Source organism: Talpa europaea, assembly GCF_964194135.1.
Source record: "Talpa europaea genome assembly, chromosome: 6".
Classification (NCBI taxonomy): Eukaryota; Metazoa; Chordata; class Mammalia; order Eulipotyphla; family Talpidae; genus Talpa; species Talpa europaea.
In genome coordinates this window covers 130,770,411-130,797,471 of record NC_140072.1, presented here as the reverse complement: position 1 = coordinate 130,797,471, position 27,061 = coordinate 130,770,411, and the positions used below count along the sequence as shown (strand labels likewise).

Sequence of the window (27,061 nt, the reverse complement as noted above, 5' to 3'; positions counted from 1 at the left end):
GTATGTCCACTACTCGGTGGAATACTACTCAGCCCCCAAAAGGCAGCAAGCCTCTCATGTTATCACGTGATGTCCTTGAGGACATGATGAGTGACATGAGGGAGTCAGAGAGAGAGCAAGAACTGTATGATCCCACTCAGATGGGGCACTTGGGGTCAAGGGTAGAAAGTCAGATGGTGGGTGCCAGGGCCGGGAAGAGCAGGAAAAGTGAACTGCAGTTTAATGGCACAGAGTTTCCATTTTGCAAAATGGAAGTTCCAGAGACTTGCGACATTGTATTCAGAGTTAACCCTGCTGTCTGAGCCACTCCAGAATGGCGAAGGGAGCAAATGTGACGGTCTGTGCTTTTGACCACAGTAAAAAAACGATGGCAGTGACGATCTCAGCTTCCATGACTAGTACTTTCTGAGCACTTGGATAGGCCCCAGACACTGGACTACATGTTGTATATATCGTCCTGTTTGATCTTTTCAAGACCCCATGAGGTGGGCACTATCACCCTATTTTTCCCAGGAGCAAAGTGAGGCTCAGAAGACCAGCCACCTGCCCAGTCCTCCTGCTGTTAAGAAGGAGGGGGTGACTTTGGTACCAGCCTCTGAGCTTGTTCATCTGCTCTACAGTATAACACCTGGCTGGACATCAGCATTTCTATAGAATCAGGGAAAGAGACAAAAACACAGGGCACAAAGCTTAGATTTATAAGCAGCCTGTCTGGGCGCATCTGAGGATATAGCCCAAGTTGTCCCACAAAGACTGTCCTTGATGTTCCCTATGTAGGTCCTGTGACCCACCTTGGAGCCTGCGTGCTTCCACATTGCATTTTGGGGGGCAACTTTTATGGAATACACAAATGTGCACATGAGAGTACAGCTCACTGAATTTTTACAAACTGACTACACCCATGGAACCAGCACTGAGATCAAGGAACAAACGTGGCCAAACCCAGTAAGTTCTCCTGCACCCTCTTGGTGGCTTCCCTACGCCCTCTATCATCACAGACCAATTCCATCCAAACAATTTACTTTTTAAGGTCTAGGAACTCAGGTCTCAGGTGGGGACTCTGACTGACAGAGAGAGATGGTCGGAGTAGAAGGGGACCGAGAGCACAGTGGTGTTTAGACAGATCTGAACTGGAATCCTGGCTCTGTGACTTCCAAGCTGAGTAACTAGGTAAACATGGCCACCTCTTTAAGGCAGAGCTTTATCAGACAAAGGAAAGAGAAAAGGCCTTTCTGGAAAGAATACTGGGAGGAAGCCGGATGCCGGGCTAGAGCTGAGTCACACATTACTCTCTGGAGCAGGTGTTAGTTCGCTTCCGTTCGGCTGCTCTGCATTTCAGGGCAGATTGAAGAGCTGCAGCAGAGACTTCACCTGCAAAGCTGGACTCAGCATTTCCTACAGGCCCCTCACTGAGAAGTTTGCTGATGCTGGCTCTCAAAAGTGGGTCATGTTCACTGCTGTGTCACAGAGCCTAGAACATTCTGGCACCTGGGAAACACTCACATGGTGACTTTCACTGGGATAAGGCATAACAAATAAACCCAAATCCTTTATCATAGATGGCTTTTCCGTACTTTGCCTTTGAACGTATTCCCAAACAATATAAGGAAGTTGTAAAATCATGAAAGATCAAGGCCTATAAAAACTGAAAGAAGTCAGACCTTGAATGACCGAGGAAGACTAAGAGGCTCCTAAAATTTAAGCAGAGGAGGAATGCTCGCTGTTAATCCAAAGACATTGAACTTGGGTCAACAGAATATGCTGAGAATCTGGCTGTGCTGTCAGCAGCTGGTGGAGCTGGACAGAGCTGGACGGGGAGCGCTTCTCAGAGCGCTTCTCAATGGTCTGGTGGCTGCTAGTTTACACTTTAGGAAGCCAAACTCCAACGACCGGAAGAGGGAAAGGGGCCTGGAAAAGTCCTCACGACCTTGCAGTAGTTCAGGCAGGGTGGTTAGAAACCAGAGACAGCATCTCCCAGTGTTAGGAGAATCACTATTTTAACATAATACACAGAGGGAGACAAGATCCAGGTCTTGTGGGCCGTGTTCTGTGTTGCATCTGGCTAAGCAGCTCACTTCTAATGAGTGGGAGTCACTACCTGTTATTTCTGTCACTTTTAGCAAGTGTCTTCCGTAGTATGAAGTGTCACCTGACCCAGTGCAGGCTCACAGTCGCTGTGGGATGAATTTGTGAATGTGGAATTAGGTAAGTGTGTGGTCGTCTGCCATGTCAGCACGATGATTGGGAGGTGGGTGCTGAGACTTAACACCAGCAAAGAACATGGCCCAGGGGGCTTGGAGGCAGGAATAAGTCAAGGACATCATCTGCACCTATTTGCAGGTGTGTGACAGATTCGCATGGACCGCCTCTCCCGCAGTCTGCCCCTCCTGGCTCTGTTGTGGGTATGCACCTCTCTACCTGCCCCACATTTGCAGGTGCTTCTTCTCTGTCCACCCCTTCAATGCTGTCTTCCTCTGGCTGCCTCTCATCCAGGCTCAGAGTGCCCACTGCTGTTTAGTTGATGATTCTTGAATCCGAACTTCACTTCTGATCTCCTTGCTACCTTCTGGGAAATGCATCTAAGGGTGCTGCCCAAGGGCGTCCTGACCGGGATGTCCACTGCTGCCCAAGTCCTCATATCTGGGATGGACTCACCAGCACCACATCCTCAGGGCCTTGGCCTCTCTAGTGACTGGAACCGCTGTCTCCTGGGTGGAGAAGCCAGAAAGCCAAGCTGCTCTGAACCTGCCCCACTCACCAGCCCCTCACTCGTATTCCCGGCTACCCCCGGACTTCAGCGTTCGTCCACCTTCTCCTAGCGCCCCTCAACTCACTCCAATTCCAGCAGCATCGTTCTTGCTGGGGCTGCAAATCTCTGGTGACTTCCCCGACTCTAGTCTCATCCTGTCCCTGACAGGTCACTGTTTCCTTTCTAAGCCATAAATGAGCTCCTCTAAATCCCCTTTAAAATGTATCCATAGTCCCCAAACAGGGGGGTACGGACTGAACTGAGAGGGGCTGTGAATGCCGAACGCACAGCAGAGTCTGAGACCTCACGTGAAAAGAATGAAAAATACCCTAGTCCTAGCTGTTGAGATGGCTACATGTCAAAGTGATGTTTTGGGGTATTTCCGATTAAATATATTTCTAAATGAATGTCACTTTTAAAATCACCTTGTGACATAACTCCTAGGAGTCTGAACTGACACACGCGCTCCTGTTCTATTCAGATTGGAAGCCCATGGTGTAGCAAGTGCTGCGAGACCCGGCTCCCTGCTCACCTGCCGACTTTCCGTCTCTCACCTGTGTCACCACTGCCCTCCGGGTCTCTCCACTCCAGCCTGACTTGCAGATATATGAATACTCCACATTCTAATCTCTGTATGTGGGGTGTCCCCTCACTCTAGAACATTCTTACTATTCAGTCACCTCCTTCTGCAATTTGGGGGATCCTAAATGTGGTTTTTGTCTCCACTGCCTGATGCCTGCGGGCTCTGCAGACTATATTACACGCCTTGCCTGGCTGCTGACTGGAGACCTGACGCCCCACCTGGGTCACACATTCTCTGTATCTTACTATTTTTGGATTCTCAGTGCAGGGGCTCATAAAGCCAAAGTCCAGGGTGTACACTCCATGAAAGAACAAACTGAATTGCAGTCAGGGAACTTGCAGCCTAAAGCGTGGTGAACAAGACAGTCACTGTTCACTGTGCTTTAAATGTTGCGTTCGAATGAGTGAAACCTTTAAAAAATGTTGCGTTCGAATGAGTGAAAATGTTGCGTTCGAATGAGTGAAACCTTTAAAAAACTGTCCACTTAAAAAGGCTGAGCCCCCTCATAAGGAATGGGTCTGAAAACTGACACACTTGGTCCTAAGTGCAAACATGATCTAGAATGTACCAAAATGTTCACTGCAGCATTATTTGCAGTGGCAAAAGATCCAGAAGCACCCAAGGAGCCCACCTTCCCAATGGAGGTTACAGATAGTGGCATACCCTTGCAGCAGGGCAGCATGAGCTGTGGGAGAGAAGTGGATTCTACAAGCAGAAAAAGAAAGGTCTCCGGGATGCATTTATCGGGGGGCCGGGGGCGTAGGACACTGATTCTTGTTTCCTTGCCTTCCTGTTTTTCCAGCACATGTGTTTGCACATACGTGTATGCAGCCTTTTATCACAAAGCTGGTGATGGTGGCTCCTGGAGGGAGAGGTGGGGGGGAAGGTGCAGGAGTCTCCATGCACATTCTGCTTGAATGTGTACCTGAAATGCACCTGTTACTTTCATTCTTTTTTTAAGATTAATTAATTAATCTTAATTAATTAATTAATTAATTAATTAGTTTATACAAGCACTGGGTATAGTCAGAAGCGCGGGAGGGTGAGAGAATTCACCAGAGCCAGAGCGGGGAGCAGAGCAGGCAGAAGGACCAAAGTACACTGCTGAGGGGAGCAGCGGGCGACAGGAGAGGTCTGCGCGCCATGTGGGACCCTCCTCTGGTGGCCAGGGAGCAGCCGGGGATCGAACCAGCACCGCAGAGGCTGCGGGCAGCTCTGTACCTTTTCTTAACTTTCCTTTTTCCCCTTAACTTAACCTTCTCCCCTTTTCTTGGGAGAAGGACTCCCTTCTTCCAAGTCCAACAGAGGATCAAATGGCAACATTAATTTGCGGTCACCTACCGTGATCTTCTTGTGGTCAGGAAACTCGAGGCCAAAATAGTCCCCCTCCACGAGGTTGAGGTGGTTGCAAACCGCATCCAGCAACACTTTTCCTGGAGCTCTTTGCTGGGAACAGAAAGAGCAGAAGTTACACCCTCTGGGACAGGCAGCAAAGGCGATAGACACCACAGTACGCCTCTTCATTCCCGCCTCCGGAGACTTCCAGGCATTGCCGCCCATGACCCACACCCGCGGCCGAGACCAGCAGCCCCCGGCGTGCCTCTGGGCCTTATGCTGTTCTCACACTCGGCTGATAATCTCGGTCACTTCTCCCCACGGCTGGCCCTGGAAGAACCCACCTCCATTTTAAAATAATAGACTTTAATTGCTAGAACAATTTTTAAATGGTTCATAGCAAGTTTACTTCTCCCTTGTACACTGCAGGTGGACTACAAATCAGTAGAGCCATTAGGGATTGCGAGGTGGAGAGTTCTCAAAAAACTGAAAGTAGAAATGAAAGATGATCTATTTATCTCACTTGTGGGTATTTATCCAACATGGGCCCTGGGTCCATGTTCTCACTCCTGGCTTCAAAGGGCTTTGAGAATAACTACAGCCCTTGTCTCTGTCCAGGAAATCTGCAGCCATTAATAAGAACATCATAAAAATAGGTCAGGGGATAAGGAGAGTGGAAGAATTCCTACATCATCAGATGCTTTAAAGAGAAGATCACACTCCAGTTTCACTATCCTTTCTCACAATTCTCCGCATTTCCTACTTGTTACAAACGAACCACCAATTATCTGACCAGCTGGCAGGCACTCCCGTTTCCCTGGAATTCCTGGAGCAAAGTGAATTTGATAACTTCAACTAGATTTACAGAATCTGGGAAATCAGACTTTACAAACCAAGGCTGGGAGTCTAAACAAGTAAAAAATCAATATACAGTGGATGTCTCAACGGACATGCTGGAATTCGGCTCAGCACCACATGGAATGCAGGAGAGGCGCAGTCAGCACGGGAACTGGCCAAGATGTTTGCCAAGGCCCTGAACACATTTGGTAATAAAAGATGCTGGACTGTAATACATACATGCTCTAAAGCTGGTGTCAATTCTTACATTCCATAAATTTTATTATTCTGTACAAACCCTTTATACGAAATGACTAGTCTATGATGCCAAATTCTTATCTACAGAGAATTCAATGGAGAGTTTGAAGGATATGACAGGCCCTGTAATCCATCCACGAAATAGATGCCTATAAAGCACTGCATGAGTTCCCCTGGGAATGCTGGTTACAGTCGGGGCATAAGGAGAGCCAGCACATAGTATCGCCACATGGTATTTACGACAATCTAAACGTCACCTCGCAGCCACTCCACGGCCATTTCATGGATAAATGGCACCGTCGCAGGCTCGGCAGAGACTCAGCATCCAATGTGAACAGGGAGCTATAACCCACAGAGCTTCCAGGCAGTGGCACCAATGGTCAGGGATCCTATGACCTTTCTTTAGGGGCTGGTGTAGAACTTTCTGGATGAAGCAATGCACCAAGGGCTAAAGGCTGTTCTAGAGAACACATCCCAGAGATGGTAGGCACGAAGAGTTTTGTCCTCAAACTTAAAGAAAAACGAACCCTCCCTTCTATCCTGCAGCAGATTTATGTGCTACATCCACCTGCAACCTCATGTCTGCACTGGTCTCCAACGAATTTTTTGAACTTCACACTAAAAGGGGCCTCCCTGGTGGCACAAAGGGTTAAGACGCAGCACTCTGAAGCTATCCACATCCACTGTAGCACGAGTTTGATCCTCGGCCAGGGAGGTGACCCACATGGCTCAGAAGATCTCTCCTGTCTCCCTGCTGCTCCCCTCAGCAGTGTATTTCAGTAGATCTACCTGTTTTGTTCCCCGCTCTGTCTCTGGTGAATCCTCTGCCCCCCTGCACCTCTGGCCCATACCCCAGTTCGTGTATGCATAACTTAAAAAAAAAGTAATTGTTTAAAATCCTATCACCCACTAGCACACGCACAGCACAGCAGTGGTGCATGCATGACACTGTGAACGTATTTAAGGCCACCGAACTGTAATTTAGACATGGCAAATGCTATGCTGTGTATATCCAACCACAAAGAAGAAAATGCAAAACAAAAAGACAAAGTCAGCCAGGATGGAGTTCACAGCTATGAATGGCTGGAGAGGGTTACTCACAATAGAATCTGTTTAAACTCTTTTTAAGAAGAAGAAAAGAAAGCAGCTTTTTGTTTTTTACATGAGATCACAGAAAAAAAATCGAGGGGTAGAACCCAGGTCAAGTGAAGCGTTCCCAGGAACCCCCACCCAGGTATCGAGTGTGAGCACAGAATGTTTGCTACCATTTCTCAGCACAAAGAGCTCTTTTCCCTGTCTGCTGGGGGGAAAAGGCATAAAATGAAAATCACAGAAATAACCAGAAACGGGCCTCCCCGGTGGTGCAGCGGTTGAGCACTGGGTTGCGAAGCTGCCCGCAGCCTCTGTGGCGCCGGTTCGATCCCCGGCTGCTCCTTGGCCACCGGAGGAGGGTCCCACATGGCGCGCAGACCTCTCCTGCCGCCCGCTGCTCCCCTCAGCAGTGTGCTTCGGTCCTTCTGCCTGCTCTGCTCCCGCTCTGGCTCTGGTGAATTCTCTCACCCTCCCGCGCTTCTGACTGTACCCAGTGCTTGTATAAATAAATAAATAAATCTTTAAAAAAAGAAAAAAAAAAAAGAAAAGAAATAACCAGAAACACACTCGAGGCAGATAGAAGGACAGAAGCTAAAACCCACCGAACCCTGATGGCTAAAAACCTTCTGTAAATAAGTCAATAAAGCCTGAATGGAGGAAAAGGTGTTCACAGCACAGGTGCAGCTCGCAGGGCACAAGGACCCCGAAGTGAGTTCATGGGTAAAAGCATTTTCTCAAAGAGTAACTTACTATAAGATACACCTCTCTCCCCGACACACACAAGTGCACACACTTCATATGTAAAACTGCACAAAGCACATCCAAGGAAGGAAAGCCAAGTTGCATGGTCATCATTTGAAAACCCGCATAGGTTAGCAATGGCTTGTAAGAAAGCTCTATCACAAACGAATTTTTCTAACCATTCTCCTTCAGTCTCTAAGAAACAGTGACTCTGCCAGTCTTGATTAAAATCTTCTGGAAGTGCACTCCTTACAGAAGAGAAACCTAGTTGTAATCATGGGTTTTATTCTGAAGAACAAATCAGTGATTAGTGAAATTACACAATCAAATTTTTAGCAGTCTTTTCTGATTGGCTACTCTTAACCAGGTTCCTGAAGGCATTTGAATTTTACTTAGACACACAAAAGAGCTGGCTGATTTCAGACTGTGGGCCTTAAGTTTTTTCTCCATTGTGAAATGGTTTTTCATGAAATCCTATAAAATTAAATTTTAGGAGGAGGTTTACATTCTTAGGGAATGTCTGGCAACTAAGTGTGGGATTATAAATAGTAGGAACATTCACAGAGAGCTTTAAGCCACCAAAGCTTGTGAATCAAAGTTCTTTAGTTTATTGTGCTTTAAAATGTCTGTGCCTTCAGGTCATTTCTATTACATCAAGTTTTATGCAGGAGTATTTTCTTTCTCCCCCCAAAGAATAAAGACACAATTCTTTCTGTAGGGTGCGGTCTAGTCTCCTCCAGCTTCTCCCCACCTCCTCAGGGGGTGCGAACGAATAATCACATACTTGTTACCAGCTAAGGCTCCGCCTTTCTGAAATAATCCGGGAGACAGCGATCTATAAAGATAACTTTGACCAGGTGCACAAAATTTGCATCTGCTGAGATTTCAGAGAGCGGTTTCATTTTTTTCTGTTTTGGGATTACCGTCACCATGACAACCTGGGCATGCTCTTACCCAGCAGAAGGGGCTGGATTCTCTCCAAGGCTTTCTTGCCTACCATTCATAGCTATTAAAATATCACTCAAAATTTTATCACCCAGGAACCCTCAACATGTTGAGCTTAGGGCATTAGGACCTTGCAGGTTTCTTCAGAAACACTGGCAACTTGCGTGCAGGAGGGGAGACGTAGCAGTAACTAGCAGGCTTCAGGAGCCATGCGCTGGGTAAGAGGAATACAAATCGTGTGGCAAGTGCCTCTGAGTTGTGGGTGCAGACAATCAGCTAAACTAGCATGTATGGTTAAGTCATATGTTAGAGAGATGAAGGGGCGGGATCAGAGAGAAGAGAGGGAAGGAGAGAGAGACAAAGAAGGGACAGGAGGGAGGTAGAAACAAAATGGGAGGGACAAGCAGAGGGAAAGAGACAGCAGAGGCAATGAGGGAGGGAGAGGGGGGAGGGAGGAGAAGAGCAGGAAGAGAGCCGTGTGCTCCCCCCTGCAGGACCCTAGACCTGTCCATCAGGGCTGCACCCTTATAACCTCGTTTGACTTTTAATTTCTTCCTGGCTCCAAACAGAGCCCAGCTGGGGTTGAGAGCGTCAACACATGAATCTTGAGGGGACACAATTCTGTCTCAGCACATGGAGTTGCACAAGCACTAGAGATCTTATCACCTGCCCCCAGGCTCAGTGTGGGAAGGACTGGAAAGTAGAATGGCCAGGTCTAGCCTGGGACTCAGGCGGTGGTGGCTGCGCTTTGGGGATGGGGACATGTTAACCGTGGAGTGAATGGGGGGGCACGGATTGACATGGAGAAGGAGGTGCCTAATTTCCTTAGACATTTTAGCACAAATGACTCCCAGACTAGGCTGAAGATGAACGATGAAAAGAATGCCTGCTTGTAGCCAGAGAGGGCAGACTGCAGACACGCCGCTCCTCTCCACCCAGAAACCCCACTTAAAAAAAAAAAAAGGAGTAACAGAAGGAAACGTGGAATCAATTCATAGAAAACAGAAAATAAAAGAAATGAGAGGAAACAGCAGGTGAGAGATACCCCTTAAATTCTAGAAGATGGCAGAGGGGGAAAGCTGAAATCTAATTACAGAGGAGGGGAGAGAGCCAGCCACAGGAAGCAGCCAAATTTCACAGAATTCCCCCCAAAGATCAGATGTGTGATGAGGCAGGCTAGCGTAAGAAACACAGAGAAGCACTGTCACTTGTAACCTCACATAGCTGAGTTTATAAAAAAGAAAAACCCACAGAAGGTTATAGTAAGAAATATGTGGATAACAAGAGCTTTCAGAAATAAAAAATAGTACAGCAGAAATGAAAATTTCACTGGAAGAGTTTAAAGTGAGAGCCGTCCTCGAAGCTGAAGTTAAGGGAGGGGATGATGGCGTGCGAGAGATGGGGGGCAGGAGGCTCAGCTCAGGCCTACGGCCCAACACAGGCCATGTGGTTTCCAGGCAGAAAGGCCCAAGAGGAAAGGAAATTATGTAAGAATGATATAAGGAAATAGTCCAAAACCGGAGACTCTGACTTTCCAGAATGAAAAGGGCTGGTGGGAGACTAGCTCACAGAATCTGAGCACAGTCCCTTTCAGGAAAAGTTATGGGGCCCAAGAAACAATAAGAAGACTCTAAAATCTTATGAGAGCGAAAGGTAAAGGCCAATGAATCCAAGGGGCAGAGGACTTGCTGACACAAGCCAGAGGCAGAACAGAGTCCCTGCCATTTTCCCTTCGTGGGACATCAGCAGTGTGGTCAGTGTGAGCTGCTGGGAAATCAACACACCACCAGTGCTGTGGGGAGGCCACCCCGATTGCAAAAGGTCCATGATTTGGGGACATCAACCACCCAACTGAGCTAATGCCCGGGACACTGCAGGCTGGAAGACAACGGACTTGCCAAGGCCACTCTTGCCGCAGAGAATCTGCTCCATCAGGCCTTCATCTCTACTTTCCTGCTCATCCCTACACCTGTCATCTGATGACCCACGTAGGTCTAGAAAAGCTGCAGATGAAACGTGGGGGAGGGGCCGATGCTCGGAGATGCCATACATCACTCAGGGCACAACGCTGGGAAGCACAACAGGTAAGTATGATACAGTTAGTGCGACCCCTGCAGGAGGGGTGAGGCCCCTGGAAGCTGACCAGGCGCCTTCACTGCCAAGGGCAGGATCCTTGGTTGACAAAGAAAAGGAAGAGCAGAAATGTGAGAGCAGTTTCTCCATAGGCTCCCCAGCCGGGCGGTAGGATTATTAAGACTACAAGCTGAAGCTCCCCGCCTTCCCGCAACCCTTCTGTCTTCCACCCACGGCAGGGTGGCCCGGTCGCCTCAGCTTCCTTTTGGTGAAAGACTGAACCAGCTCAGAGTGGTGGGCAGCGAATGGCTTAGCACATCCACTCTCCACCTAGAACATTACTCTTCGTCATCGTCAGTGCAGGTGATGGTGACCACGACGAAGACCAAGACAAGGTGGGGAAATGACTTAAAAGCCCACATTAAACTGAGTGGTGGCCATCTCAGCACACAGTGGGACCACTGCTGCTGAGAAATGGCACGCAGAGTAAAGCAACTACCACTTTAAAATAAAAATGTGGGGACCCAGAACCAGGCTTTCACAGGGGAGGAGGCAGCTGAATGTTCAGCCCTTGGCCCACAACACCAGGATTCTTCCTTTCGCTGTGGCACCAAGGGTGGCCCCGCCGTCTGTGAGGACACACTGCACCCCTTGTTCCCCTCGGCACTGAGCCCCAGGCTTCAGAACACTCACTAAACACACTTCAGATTGGGTTTCAGAGTCCCTGACTCCAGGCCTGCAGGAGAATGAGCCCTTTCAGCAACCTCACTGTAACTTAGCTGCGCTATAACCACGGTGTCATTAACACAGAGCGGCCTTCTTCCTGCCCCCAAGACTGCGTGTGTACATGTGAATGTGCGTTTGTGCAGGCCGTGGGGGATTTCTATTGCTTTCTTGCAAACCTGTAAGGCATAAGCAACAGGAGAAACTGTTTATGGAAATTCAGTTCTTCATAAAGCTGGGTTTGTCCGTTCTGAATTTGAGCAATTCATTGTCTTTTGATCACTTTTAGAAGTAGTGGACTGAAAAATTCCAAAATTTACTAAAATAAAAATGTTGCTTGACATATTGGAACTTAAAATACCCATTAGGCAAGGAAGAAAAGATCCCACAAATAATGAATAAGGCGAGTGTGAAGCAGGTTAAGTCCACCCCAGGGAAGATCACACCCTTTCCAGTAATAGGAAAAGGCTTGCATTTTGCTGGTGTCTATTTAGCTTGGCACGTTCTCCCTGGGCTCAGTAGTCTGGTTAAGCCTCAAAAGTGCATTCAGGCTGCTGTGCCTGACTTTTCTGAAATTACACCTGATATCATACACTTGGCCTCCAAAGTTATTATCCCAAAGGGAGGTAGAAAGTAGATATTTTATTGAATTTCGCCTAACATTTGAACAGAAAGGTGAAGACTTCATAAAACAAAGTCACCCAGTAACCTAAATGATCCCTGGTCTCATCATCTGTTCATGTGCAGACAAAGTCCTACCTTGTTTTTAAAACACATTCTTCCCCCCTAAGCACCAACCTCCAACGCTCTTGGAGAACCTCCAAGAATATTACATGACAGAAAAATTATTCTTAATGTTTATACTTTCGACAGAAAACATGTCTAATGTTTTTCTATTAGTCTGTATGGAGAATGGGAACATTTTCTCAATCCTTAACAGGAATTTTTTAAATTATTTTTATGCATAGATTTTAAGATTAAAAACACGTAAATCAGGTGAAAGTGTGAAAACGTAGTATTTAGGACCCTTTAGAAAGTCTTGGCCCTGGAGTCCCCAGAAAGCACCCCCCCATACACATTTTTTGAAAATGTACTTTTCACTTTAATAATCGTTACCAGTGCACATGCCTGGGGGTGGGCTCCAGATTCGGGTTTGTGTATCTGCAAGGAGGTCCGAGTTCTAGCTACAGAGTTAACACTTCTTTCCCTTTGAAACGCTGGACAGCTCAAATGAATGTAAATACACAGGCTCCAGGTGTAAGGGAAAGAAATGTGCAAATCGTATACAACGAAAGCACAAGCAACATATCCAACAGAGAGCAAAAGGGTAACCACCAAGGGCCGGGGTGGGGTTGGGGCTGGGAAGTCACCATTTAATGGGCTTGGATTCAGTGTCAGAAGATGAAGATGGATGAATGCGTGGAGGCAAGGGTTGCACAGCCTGTGAATGTACTTACTGTCACTGAACTGGGCACTTAAAAATAGTGAAGACAACAAATTTTATGTTAAGTATATTTTACTACAATAAAAATATGAGAAAATATATGCAAAAGGGCCTCCCTGATGGCCTTGGGTTAAGGGGTTAAGGCTGAGCACTGCTATGGCGGCTCATCACTACAGCCTGAGTTCAATCCCCAGCCAGGGAGCTGACCCACATATGGCGCAGCAGACCTCTCCTGTTTTGCCCACTGCTACCCTTAGCAGTGTATTTCAGAAGATCTTCTGAAATACACTGCTCCCCACTCTGTCTGCTCCCCACTCTGTCTCTCGTGAATCCTCTCAGCCCCACCCCCACCTCTGGCCTATACCCCAGCTCTTCTATACAAAAATAAATAAAATCTTTAAAAAAATAAAATAAAAATGCAATTAAAATAAAAAGAAAATATATGCAAAAATGCTGATGATCTACTGAGGAGACTGGTAAATTTATGTGGGTGGACGGCTAAGAAAAAGTCAAGCACTATAGAAAGTATTTTCATTATAAAGAAATACAGAGGAAAACCTAACTTTTGTGCCATTTCCAATGGGTATGGATATTACTATTAGGTATAAAAAATATGTGAAATTCTACTTGGAAACAGCAGAGTCAGGGAAGGCTGGAGTTCTAAGCATTCTGATGTGACTTTGATGCCTGGCTTGTCATTTATCAGCTGTGTGGCCCAGGAAAGTTATGTGGTCGCCTGGCATTGGTTTTTCCATCTAAACAATGGGATAATGACACCTCCCTTCAAAGGTGGATCTGGGAATAAAATGAGACAATACATATAAAGTACCAAGCACCAGGCAAGAATTTAGCTGGTAATCAATAAATCAGAGTTAACCAGTCTGCTTCATTTTTGGCTGAAACATTTTCCAAGTTACCTCCAACTTTACGTAGTTATTCAATCTCCTTCAGCATTTTTAAGGCTTGCTACACTTTCACCACTACAAAATAAAACCTATACTTTCCCTTAGGTTCCAGTGTCTTCTGATGAGGGGTTGGGAAATGAGATAATAGATATAAGAAGAAGGAGGAGAAAAACAAAGTCTGTGATTTACTAGAAAAACCACTAAAAAGCAAACAAATTATGAGTTCATTACTGATGAGAGTCCCTTCCTGCCCACAACTTGCTAGAATAAGACAAAATAAAGAATAAGCACCTAGATCCTAGAGTTAGGAAACGAGACTCATAAATAGGTATATGACAAAAGCACAGCAAGAAAGCACGTCCAAAGATACTGAATATCTACCGGAAGTACTGAAAGAGCAAACAAATACACATTTGTCCCTTAACTGCAGTATTAGACAACAAGCTCCTTGGGTGTTAATAAACCACAGTGCTGACAAACTGGATCATTCTGCATGGTTTATATTACAGATTTTTTAAGTTCTTACAAACTTAATAAAAAGGAACACAGATCAATAGTTAGGATTTAATTAAGGTGTGAATTCTAGTACAGCACTGAAAATCAGGTTCACTTGGAAACTTAAAATCATTCACATCCTTGGACAACACATACAAGGGACACCTCGGGCCCTTAGATGGATGAAGAGTTTGGAAAAGTTCTCCCCCAGGACTCTGATTCACACACACACACACACACACACACACACACACACACACACACACGCTCACTCACTCACATATACGTGCACACATGTTCATGGCTCTCAAGAGCTTGAAAACCAGTTTTCATGACATTCTTTATTTTACCAGTTGAATTCACTTGAAATTTTTTTCATGACCATTTCCTTGTATTTCTCTGCAGCATATGACATCTACCCATAGAATCACCATCTGACTTGCCACATCATTTCCAAATAGCTTTCAAGTCAGCTCTGTCAGAAAGAGTCATCTACTGTTTTCTGATGGGCCGCTTTTCTGTTCAAAACTCAGAGTAAATCCTAACCTTGGAAATCAGGGCCCCAGGCCACCTGCCACACCCAGCTAAGCTGGTAGCTGACTTCTCTGCCTCTTAGTGCCTGGGCTCCAGCTCAATGGCCTCACTGAGCTGGATTTACCAGGCATACACTGCCTCAGGACCGTTGTACTGGCTGCTTCCTCTGCCTGGAAGGCACTCTCCCTGGAAATCTTCATGAATAATTCCCTCACCTTCAAATCTTTACACAAATGTCAGCTTCTATGAAAACAAAGTGTTGTTCTCTCCTCTTTAAAGGCACCATTAGTTAAACTGCTGCCTCTCACTGATGTGGGAGAGAAGACTTGGGAATGAATTTGCTGAAAATAAGTGGGGACCAATTTGGCGAAAGATGGAACTGGAGGAAGGGAAGGTGGGGTTAGTGGGTACAGAATTTTGTTTTGGGGCTTCCCAGTGGTGCAAGGGGTTAAGACGCAACCTAAGAAGCTAACCGCAGCCTCTGCAGCACAAGTTCGATGCCCGGCCAGGGAGCGACCCACATGGCATAGAAGACCTCTCCTGTCTCGCCCGCTGCTCCCCTCAGCAGTGTATTTCAGTCGATCTGCCTGTTCTGTTCCCCACTCTGTCTCTGGTGAATCCTCTCACACAAACCCCCCACCCTGACACCTCTGGCCTATACCCCAGTTCTTGTATGCATAAATAAATAAATCTTAAAAAAAAAAAAAAGAAATTCAGTTTTGCAAGATGGAAAAGTTCTGGCTGAATGCTCATAACAATGTGAACACTCTTAACACTACTGAGCTGTACACATAAAAATGAGTAAGAAGATTAAATTTTGTGTGTGTGTTTTAACCATAATTTTAAAAAAAGAAAGAAAAGCAAGTAAGGAAGACTCAACGTCCAAGTCTGGATACAGGGCCTTTTCCTTGCTGACTCTCTGGGCCAGGCTGCTATAGTAATTGCAAGAACAGAAACCTACAGCAGAGATTTCAGACTCTGGGGATGTGCACATGAAGTGTTCTTCTGGGTGCATGTATTCATTACCGAGCACAGAGAACATTCCAGATTTTATGTCTAATTTTCATTCATTTTCCAAAGCAGCCCTCTATTGACAGATTGCCCAATGGAAAAATTTCAAAAGCATTTATTGTATCGTTAACAGCTCCATTTTTAACTCAATGTACTACCCAGGCTGTCAGGCAATCTAGGAAGCTCAGTGATAAGACAAGTTTTGTTTTTTTCTGCAGAAATGCCCTGTGACTGTTTCAGGCTCTGAGGAACAGGGGAGCTTTCACACCAGGGTGGTTTCACTATTTCTATTTTCAAACATGAGACTTAACTCCAACCAGCTCACAGCCTTAAACCAACTCCTGGAACCACAAATTCCTGCTGCATTGACAGCTCGCTAACAACCAAACTGGAAAAACCACAAAATGCTAAGATAAACATTAAACATCTCCAGAAATGACAGGAATGTATGTGCCATAAGGTGCACCCATGCCTTTGACACACATGTGTCACTCTGAATTATGGAACCCCATTTTGCATTCACAGGGATGAGACGGGATTAGCAAGATGGACAGGATTAGCATTTCTCCTTGACTTCAACTTGTAACCCTCCACCCAGAAAGCACCACTGGGTCAGCAATGAAGAATCTGGTATGGTGCAGGCAAAACCCTACTTCAAATTGTTCAGACCCACCTGAATTTAATCAGCAAGTTCCTGACACAGACAGGAAATCACACTACTTTACCTGCTTCAGGGTGCTTTTCTCCCCCAAATTCCAGCTATTGGTTCTTCTCCCTCTTTAGTTTCTAGCTTTTTTCTTATTCATGGGTAGACTCAGGGTTAGAGGAGTTTTTGGTGTTTGTTTGTTTGCTTTTTTTAAAAAGATTTATTTATTTATTTATTTATTTATGCAAGAACCAGGGTACAGGCCAGAGGCACGGGAGGGTGAGAGGAGTCACCAGAGACAGAGCGGGGAACAGAACAGGCAGATTGACGAAACACACTGCTGAGGGGAGCAGTGGGCAAGACAGCAGAGGTCTGCTGTGCCATGTGGGACCCTCACCGGCCGGCCGGGATTAAACCGGCGCTGCAGAGGCTGATGACAGCTTGACAGCGCTGAGCTCAACCGCCTGCACTACCAGGGGAGGCCCTAGAGGAGCTTTTTTATGAAGAAAATGTACAACTCTAAAACATACGGTGAGAACGGCATATGCCAACGACTGCTTAACACGTGTGAAGGAGCATGTGTAGAAAGCAGGACCCTCACACTGCTGCTGGGAATGCACACTGGTGCAGCCCTTTTGGAAACCGAGGTGGCCCTTCCTTGAAAAACTAAAACTAGAACTGCCCTATGATCTGGCAATCCCACTTCTGTACCTCTGTCCAAAGAAAACAAACCCATCATCTTGAAGAACAGTAAGCACCACATGTTGACCACATTATTTACATCAGCAAAGAGCTGAAAGCAGCCTCAGCGCCCACTGGTAGCTGACCGGATAAAGGAGATCTTCATCCATGGTGCAGGCAAAGGTCCAGCCACACCATGGAATACTGCTCAGCCATGGAAAAGACAAAATGCTGCTATATGCAGCAAATTGGAAGGTACTCCAGGGGATTATGTGAAGCAAAATTAGAAAGGTAAAGACAAATATTGGATGATTTCACCTACATGCGCACAATATAAGGAAATAAAGGCAACAGATGGACAAAACAAACATCTAGTGGACATCTATGACCCCACTGAGGTTATCAGAAGGGGGGGCAGGGGGCAAGAGGGGAGGGGGTATGACAGAAGACAGTGGGTATTCTGATTTTTTTGTCTTGTTTCTCTGTTTTCTTTTATATATCATATCATATGATATCATATCATACATCCTATCATATATATAATATACAAAGATACACACTCAGTAGGGTATTCCCTAAACTGATAAGCTCACAGGTGCCACTGGCCTCTGAGAGTCTGTGATCCAGTGGGGAACTGGAAAACCACTTTGGAACGGTGTGGGTTAAGCAGCTTAGAAGGAATAAAACAGGGCTGTGGATTAATGCAATCTACATGCATGTGAGGTTTTGTGTGCATGCGCCCACAAACTATTTGCACAACAAAGTTTCCACAGGGCCTACAGATCTCTATCTCCAGGAAAGATGTGTTCTGTAGGACACAGCTGGCTTCCTCCGCTGTTGGCACTGGCTGCTGTGCAGGCAGAGGGGGTGCGGGCTCTTCATGCAGGACCCGGCTCGTTCCACACATGTCCCCTCCCCCATAAGATGGCACCATCACTATTTAAAAGACATTTGGCTCGAGTGGCCGCTTTTGGCAAAAAAAATTCCACCAAAGCTTGAGGTTGCTGAGATGCCACAAAAAGTGAAAGAACTGAAAGCACATCATATTAAAGAGACATCTGAAAAAAAAACAAACCTTAAGATTAGGAGGATTAGCTAAAAAGGAGAGCAAAGGAGGACAAGGCCTACAGTTTGGGATTTCCCATAAACTAGATCAAATTTTGGCCTCGAGGGACAGGAAAGAAGACTATCAAATGAATTGTGTTTATGAAAAGAATAAATCCCTTCAACGTTTTCATAGTTTAGAGAAAAATGTACTGAGGTTAATCACGGTCATTTTGGTCAACGTGACAAGAAGCCACTTGAAGTTTCCAGTATCCTGAGCTCCCCACAGCATTTCAGTAGAGAGCTACACACCTACACACCACACAGTCAACATAATGTAACTAACTCTGTATTAAGCAGGTTAGATGTCATTCTTTAAAAGTATGGTATCTCACAAAACACACTCTGTGGTTCTTCCTGTATGAGGTACAAGCATAGTCAAACTCAAAGAAATATAAAGAAGGGTCGTGGCTGAGGGTTGAGGGCAGTGGGGGATGGAGAGCTGCTATTTAATAGGCACAGAATTTCACTTTTGCAAGATGAAAAAGCCCTGCAGATTGATTATACAATAGTGGGAACATACTTAACATGTACTTTAGAATAGGTTATATGTTGCATATACTTTACCACAATTTAAAAAAATAAAGCATATTACTGTTTTGAGGAAGACAGACTATATCAAATACTGGTGCTGACATGGAGCAACTGGAACCACTGGGAGAGTAAGCTGGTGCCACACTACTTGGAAAACTGTTGGGCAGTATCTAAACTGCACGTAGAATCTGATCCAGCAATTCCACACACATATTGCAGAAACCGGAATCTGTAGTCACTGATGACAGGTTAGAAACACTCCAAATGTCCATCATCAGAATGAATGAACAAATTGTGGTGTCCCTTGCAGTGAAGAGAACAAATCCAGATACATGTCACTTAACAGCAGGGATGTATTTTCAGAGATGCTTTCTTAGACAATTTTGCTGGTGTGTGAGTCACAGAGAGTACTTACACAAACTAAGGGCACAGCCTACCACATGTGTAGCCCATCCACACAGCCTCTTGGGACCACCATCATCTATGAGGCCCATGACCAATGGAACTGACACGTGACCAGGTGCTATTACGAGAGTAACCCCCTGGACAGATTCCTCACACCATGCCAAATAATTCACACGAGGCCTCCCTGGTGGTGCAGGCAGTTGAGTGCAGCGCTGTGAAGCTGTCTACAGCCTCTGCATTGCTGGTTCGATCCCTACCAGCTGTGGAGATACACACATGGCGGGGCAGACCTCTCCTGACTCGCCCACTGCTCCCCTCAGCAGTGTATTTTGTCAGTCTGTCTGTTCTGTTCCCCTCTCTGTCTCTGGTGAATCCTCTCACCCTCCTGCACATCTGGCCTGTACCCCAGTTCTTGTATAAATAAATAAATGTTTAAAAAAAAAGAATTCACACGAAAGATCACACATTATTTGATTCCATTTATCATGGGGCCATCTGCAAGGGGATCTTTGGTATTTAATACCAGGTCCCTTTTGGGGAAGGAGAATGGCCAGGAGGCCATTCTAAGGAGAATGACCAGAGGGACCTCTGGGGGAGTTAGATATCTTTTATTGCTTGATCTGGGAAGTGGCCAGAGTGTGTATCATTATGACCAGGCCATGTTTCTGTCTGTGTATCATGCTAACTTACTGCTTAAGTTCATAATTGCTCTAACTCTATACTCCTACAATTCGACAAATATCTAAGTCCTGGGTTATTACATTACTGCAATGTAGGGAGCTGTTTTACGTTGGCTGCACAGTTCTTACAAACTTCCTAGAAATCGATAAGATGCTGATTTTTGCCTTACACGTTCTCCTAAAGCAGTCAACGCTCCCTCCTGCTTCTTTTCCTTCCCTTAACTGTTGGGTCTGGGAGAAGGAGGATGATCATCTAGGCAGGTAATGTCCTGTGGGTTTTTGTCAAAATCATTCCCAGGATCGGATAAAAATGAGAATGGAGAGCTCATCCTATGCCACACTACAGGAATTCTATTTCCTGTTCATGCTGCGTGGAATAGAGGAGCCATGCAAAGTGGATAAAGGGTAGAAGAACCACCCGCCAAGCACTAATCTTCCACAGAAATTTCCTGGCATGCAAAAATGGTAAAAACCATACTCCAAGGATTTCTGGTACAAACAAAACATACACAACTGGCATATCTGCCATGACATGCAGAAGGAAACCTCATCACCTAAGCAGGCTTCAAGATGGCATTGGTTAATTACTCCATGCCAATAATTGCTACTCTGTGCAAACAATTATTCATTTATTTCGCATAGCTTCCTTACAAGGTATTTAGCAATCAGGCTGGGAAATCATTTTTTCTCTGATGGTTCCTAACACAGTATCCTGAATTGCTTTAACAGTATCTACTTAACATTCCCTATCCAATTTGGCTAAGAAACTTCAATTACTTTGTTCAGGTCTCAAAAAAGAGAGGAGTAGGCAGGCAAGAGCGAGAACTCTTCAATGCTTTCTGTAAGCATAAAGAAAGCAGTCAGAGAGGGGGCCACGGTCCAGGCTGAAGGACTGTGGGGGCCTCCGTGGGGGCTGGGAGGTGGTGACATGCATCTGAAGAGGCGTAAACCAATTCCCCTGAAGTATACACAGTGTTGTAAACCAATGTTACCTTAAAAAAAAAAATAAACACATCTTTGAAAAAAGTAACCAGGAATGGAGGCCATAGCTCAGTCCTTACTGGAGGGTGAGAAGCAGAAAACCAGGGTCCTACAGACCACGTAATGAGCTCTGGCTCCTTAGGGCCTGATGCTTCCAGGGGTCTCTATTGCCCCAAAGTATAAAGGAAAGAAGTTTGGACAAGGAATGGTTAAGAAGGAACAGGCTGTCCAAGATGCTCAGACACAGGGGCCAGATTTGGTCAATACCTTTTGACCACAGAAAATGGAACAGCTAATTAATGCTTTGTTTTTTTTCTGGTGATGATGATGGTAAACGGTTTTTTTTTTTTTTTTTTTCATTTGAAGACATTAGAAGAAGAGCTTTGTCCAGGGAACCTATCAACACACAGACTCTTTCCAGAAAATGTTCAATCACTATTCCATTAAATTCTTCAGGCCCAGTGACAGATGATGAATTTCAGCTTGGTAACCACTTGTAGACAGTTATAAATTAAATGTGAGAACTCTGAATACCAAGGTTACCCACTACAAAATAAATCTTATATAAGAGCAGCAAGAACTGTACTTTCCTTGTCCCTATTGCCAACACATACAAGCTGGATCAGATGTGCCAAGATTTCCTCATGAAAGTGGGCTCTCCTTCGTGAGCGGCGGGTGATAAAAAGTGAATCACAATTTAAAACCGAAAGAAAATCCAGAGCCACCTGGAATTGAAAAAACATCTTCAAAAGCACTACACAAAAACTTTAATTTGTAAATGAAATAAAGTGGAGGATGGTTTTCTCCCTTAGATCACAACCTGAAGAGCAAATTTAGGGAGTGATGGGAACATCTCAACCAAGGAATGCAACTGATTTCAGTGCAATTCTTTCTCTAGGCCTCAGTTCACTGTGATACAGAATGTAAATATTATATACACAAAGATGACTAAATTCTATTTGGTTCTTGAGTATTTAATTGCTCTGAAGTTAATTTCCTTAGAGGCTTAACAAAAAGCTGATGCTTCTCAGAAAGACCAAATTATGGCGTTTTGCAAATATCCCTGGAATTATTCTAGAAAGGGAAGACCTCTACTCCCCCAAAGACTAAAGTTAACTGCAAACAGTATATAAGAATCTGAGTTTTTGTGTTATCCATATAGTAGTAAAAAAAACTAGACCTTTTTTTGTTTGAAGATGCATTTTCTAGTCTCTTTTAGAAGTTAAAAGTTAATAACCAAAGATGTGCCAATTAAAAGGTAGCCGTCAAAAACTTTCCTTTAAAATGGAGCCATTCAGAAAGAGCAGACAAACAGATCAAAACAAGCATGCAGTATTTGCATGTGTTAGGAAATAGCTAGAAGAAAATTCAACAGGCATAAATTCAACATATTGATATTATAATTGTGGTCTCAAATGGGAAACAAAGATTTCTATCTTAAATAACCACCTCTTCAAAGCCAGCAGGAGACACAGCAGGAAAAGGAAACACCTTGTGAAGCTGTCATTTATTTACACACCATAAATAAAATCTAATGGCCTTTCTGATTCCACTACCTGGGCACACCTGCTTCCATTTACCCATGCAGATGGCAACAGCAAGTCCAAGACCTTGTTGTGCAATCTATGTGTGGCCACCATTGCCTGTTCCCAACCAGAAACCAAACCCCTGTCAAGGGAGCTCAATGAATATATTTATTGATCATCTTGCTGGCTGGAAGCAACAAATACCTTCTTTCATCGCAGATGACTGCGGTGCTGTTGCTGACACAGTATGTGTGAGTTGTGTAGGTGAGTGTGTGTTTCCACTTGGTTGCATCTGGTTCTCTTTTATTTCATTACATCTACTAATGAAATTAGAACTGGAAATAGCATAGTACTAGCAATCCCTCCATTGAGCCTGGATCCTGGGATAATTCACAAGCATCAGCCTCTACACAGAGCCTCCCACGATGCTCCTCCTCAACGGTTTCCTCTGTGCCCAGTAATGGTCACTGAAGCTACATCCTGATCTGGGTCCCCTGGCATTCAGAGAATCCCACCGTCTGCCAAGGAGCACTGGCCACTGGGAAGGAAGACAGCACAGCCCTAGGGCTGTCGTCAAAGGGGGAGATAGCTCAGTCCTCACTCTTCAGCTGGCCTCTGAGTTGGGCTACTCAGACTGGCATCCAATCTGGCAACTGATGTCCAACAGGGAAGATCTGCACAGTAACAGTAATTTTCATAAAGTGTCTTGCAGGTGTTGTCAGTTGTGTTCTGAGCCCTCTGCCAGGCACTTTGCAAACATTCATACTAGAAAGCAATGGAGGAAGAAAGGCGCAGGGGAGGTCACCCACCCAGGGGGATCTTGCCTCAAAAACAAATTTCCTTTCCAAATACATTTATGGAGTTGAAGCCTTCCGTTCTTAGTAATGAAGCCAACCATTCAAAACAGAGATTTCTTTTTAAATCTCTCTTGTTCTCTGGTATTAGATTTTCTTGATGTTTGGTTTTGTTGAAAATAAGAACCTATCTTCTCAGAGATGATGGTGGGACTAGGGAGTGGACGCTAGAAGCTTCTCTGCAAGCATTGTGGCTGTGGGGTTTCCAGGTGCTGAGAACCGAGCAGATCGATTTCTGAGAGGAAGCCCTACACCTGCCCACAGAGATTCTGCTGCAAAAACCGTAATTTGGGGAGTAGTTTTAGAATCAGTCTTGCAGGTTTTCTTCCCAGACTTACTACTCTACCAAGAACAGGTAGGGAGACTCTGATGGGAACATTGATTTGCTTTTTGATCAGATGCCTCCAGGCAGGAGTTGATTCTTCACTCAAGCCTGCTGATCACATAGGAGCAAATGTCAGGTAATTGTCCTCCAGTGACATCATCTCTGGCCACCAATGCAACTTAAGGGGACACAACCCATTGGCGATTCTCTAAATCACCCAATAATCTAATCCTGGGGTCAAACTGTAAACACTGAAAGACCAGTCTTTGGGAACCAGCTTGTTGGTTACAGAACGTTGGCTGGGGAGAGGAAGTAGCCAGGACGGGGTGAATAGTAAGACTGGGGAGATCCCAAGAGGGACAGAAGTTGAGACTGTGCAAATGTGTGGTTGCTTGAAGGGGATCTCACATGTGGGGCACAAGCATTGTGGGCCCTGTGTTGGGGGTGGGGGCAGCACCTGGAACGTGGGGTGTGTCTCACTACAGCACAGGGTCTGCTCCCGAAGAGCTGTGTATTCCTGAGCACATTCTTCAACCTCCCTGTGCCTTCCTTTCCTCATCTGTATAATTGGGGATAAAGGCACTTAGCCAGCAGGGTCCTCAAAATTAAACAGGGGCTCATGACCCTATTTTTTTAAAAAATTAGCCATTGTCAGGACTCACAGAAGCTACTGGTGAGACCTTGTCGCTATGAGGCAGGATGAAGCCTGAGCAGGCCTCCCTGGGAAGGAATCCCCAGCAAAGCCTTACCATAATGAAACTGTTGCAAGACAGAAAGGTCCAGGGTCGCCTTGGAGGCCTGGACCCAGGATTAGTACCAAGGCCACCCAAGGGCAAAGAACGGCCCAGGGGCAGTGCGGAAAGGCTGGAGCTGCTAAGAAGTGGAAGCTCTTGCCTTAATCCCCAGAACAGAGTCAAATCTGTAGGAAGGAGCTGAGCTGGTGAGGGGGGCTGCATGCCCACCCACCCACCCCCACCCCCTCCATGACAGGCTGTGGGCCCCAAGCAGGTGAAATGGAACTACTGTGTGTGCTGGCAGAGTTCACCTTTTCATAAGTCATCCACCCAAAGGGGAGCCTTTCCAAACTCACACAACTGTGCCGAACAGCCTCGCACTTTCCTGAGACCGGCTGACACACATGCTGAATGGGAGAGCCCCACACCCGCACAGCCCGGGACTCCAGGAGAGCCACAGGCAGGAGAATCCAATGGAAACTGTCTTTCGTGACTCCCCCGCCTTCCGCAGCCCGTTACATAAGGTGGGGTTTATTTTTACAGTTGGAAAGCGTCCTTACTATCTGTAGGTGGGATAGACCCGAATCTGCTGAATATCTGAGACTATTTAAGATCGCTTAATGACATTAGATGCTGAAAGATGTAACGTTCTAAGAGCTATTCTATTTGAGGATAATAATTATGACTCAGCCTTGAAACAGAAACGGCTTGACATTTCTTAGTCCCCGGCTGCCCATCCGCTGAACCCAAAGCCGGAGGGCCGGCAGCGAATGGCCCCAAGGGCAGTGTGTCAAGGAGTAAGAATCACCTGCACGTCTCTGCTGCGCCCGAGCTGCATGGGGGCAGGGGCGGGGGGAGGTGTGTTCCCGCCTTGTACCAGTGCCTCTGCTCTTGGTCTTCCCCAGCACAGCCTGATTTTTCAAGAGCATGGAGTCCTTTTGTAGAAGGCTGCATGTTCTCCCTACACGCCTTCTGGAGTGGGAATGAGCACGCACAGGCAAGTCAGGTCCCGGAGTTCACAGGCTTAAATCCGGCAAGCACTTGGTCCTGAACAGCCATGTTGGTCCTGCGAATCTTCGCTGAGAACACTGCATCCTTAATGCGCACTCCCTCGTTACAGTGCAACCCTCTGAAAGGTGCAAAGGGGTCCGCGAAGGCACCCCAGAAGTGTCCTCCTCTCTTCCATCTGTCGATCTGCCCCGGGAGCCCCGTCTCAGCCTCTCTCTTCCCCCCATGTGGCCCTGGTTCCTTTCCAGGTTCTTGCTCCAAATCTGCAAACCATCTGCTGCCTCCAATCTGAGACTCCGGGAAAACAAAAAGTTTCTCTCGACAACACATAAACACAATATGTACCGAGGGTCCTAATCCTCTTCTCTCCTAGTCTGCGCATTCCCCTTCCCCAGGGGTGGCCCAGCTCCCCCTCCAGAGGGCCGGGAGCCAGACTAGTCACGCTGGCCGGCTGCCTCTAAAAGGCGGGCTGGGTGCAGGGGGCCCTGAAGTCTGAACCCCACTGTCCTTTGAGATGTTCTTGGAGCAAATACAATGCCACTGGCTCCATGGGCAGACCCTCTCCCTGCCTCCTTCCCCCCAAGGATCTCAGTCCCACACTACCCCATTACAAACATCAGCCATCAGCGCTTGGCAGGTAGCTTGGTAACCTGGCGAGGCCTCAGGACAAACAGGTGAAGGACGCGCCAAGAGGTGACCCCTTGTGCTAAATTCAGTCTTGGCTTAGACTACGCTGGCTTTCAAGGTATTTTTTTTCTATGCACAGTCCGATTCTTGAACCCCGAGGGAGTGAGGAGAGCTGATTCCTACACAGTCAAACATCCCCGATAACTCGGAGTTGCCCCACATGTCTGTGGATTCTGCACCCACAGATTCAACCAACCACAGCACGGGAGGCTGAACCCAGGCAAGTGGGTCTGAGCACAGACAAGCCACATGGTTAGAGGTCAACTGCAGGCTCTTCTCTAAAAGCAAAATATTGTGGGAGCTGGGGCGGGGTTGTGGGGGGCACGTGGCACAAAGAGGAGCGAGAGGGAGGAGACTGGCTTCTCTTCTCCCTTCCTGCAGTGAGTGCTGTTCTTTCTTCTTGTTTCTTCCTGAAGGACACCTTCCCCTCTGGTTGCCAGAACAACACAGAATCACGCTGAAGGGCTAGTTAACATAAGCCAACCTTTCCATTGCGGTGGAAGAGGCTGTAGGGAGAAAATCAGGCCTACAGCCCCTCGTGTGAGAGACATGCGTATCAGCTTCCTGGAGCTGTCAAGAGAGTACCCTAAAGTGGGCTGCTTGGAACTGTCTTTTCTCACAGCTCAGGACACTAATGTCTGAAGTCCCGGTGCCGGAGGGGTTGGTTCCTACGGCCACTCTGAAGAAGAAGCTCCAGGCTTCTCTCCTGGCTCCGGGGCGGCATGGGGGGCGGCCAGCGATCCTTGGCCTGCAGCCACGTCACTTCCATCTCTGCCTCCCCTGGCTTCTCCGTGGATGTCTCGGTTTTCATTGTATCTGGGTTCCCCTGTGTGTCTCTTCCCTTCTTACAAGACACGAGTCATGCTAGATTAATGACTCTACTTCCACGTGACCTCAACTGAACTCACATCTGCAAAGACCCTTTATTTCAAACAGGGTTGCATTCGGCTACCAGGGGCAAGGAGGACAGTGTGACTTTGGGGGGCAAGAGTCAACCCCTAACAGCTAATCATCCTGAGCATCCCATAAAAAGTTCACCCCTTCCTTCTCCTGCCAGTTTATCCAATTTACGTGGATAAACTGTGCTGACGTCTACAATGACAACGTCAATGTATCAGCCGAGCCGGCAGCCCTGGCTGAGAGCAGGCAGAGAGCGAGCAAGCACTGATGA

At 46.3% G+C, this 27,061-nt stretch overlaps 1 protein-coding gene across 4 annotated transcripts in view; it reads right to left on the bottom strand.

The window, feature by feature from the left end:
• FARP1 (FERM, ARH/RhoGEF and pleckstrin domain protein 1) overlaps positions 1-27,061 on the bottom strand; it is a gene marked incomplete at both ends in the record, with an annotated part of 182,784 nt that overhangs the window by 76,779 nt on the left and 78,944 nt on the right. For all 4 annotated transcript variants that reach the window (XM_084234755.1, XM_084234756.1, XM_084234757.1 and 1 more), the window contains one exon: positions 4,674-4,778. In XM_084234755.1, coding sequence (XP_084090881.1) covers positions 4,674-4,778 — 105 coding nt within the window. The remainder of the gene's footprint in view (positions 1-4,673; positions 4,779-27,061) is intronic.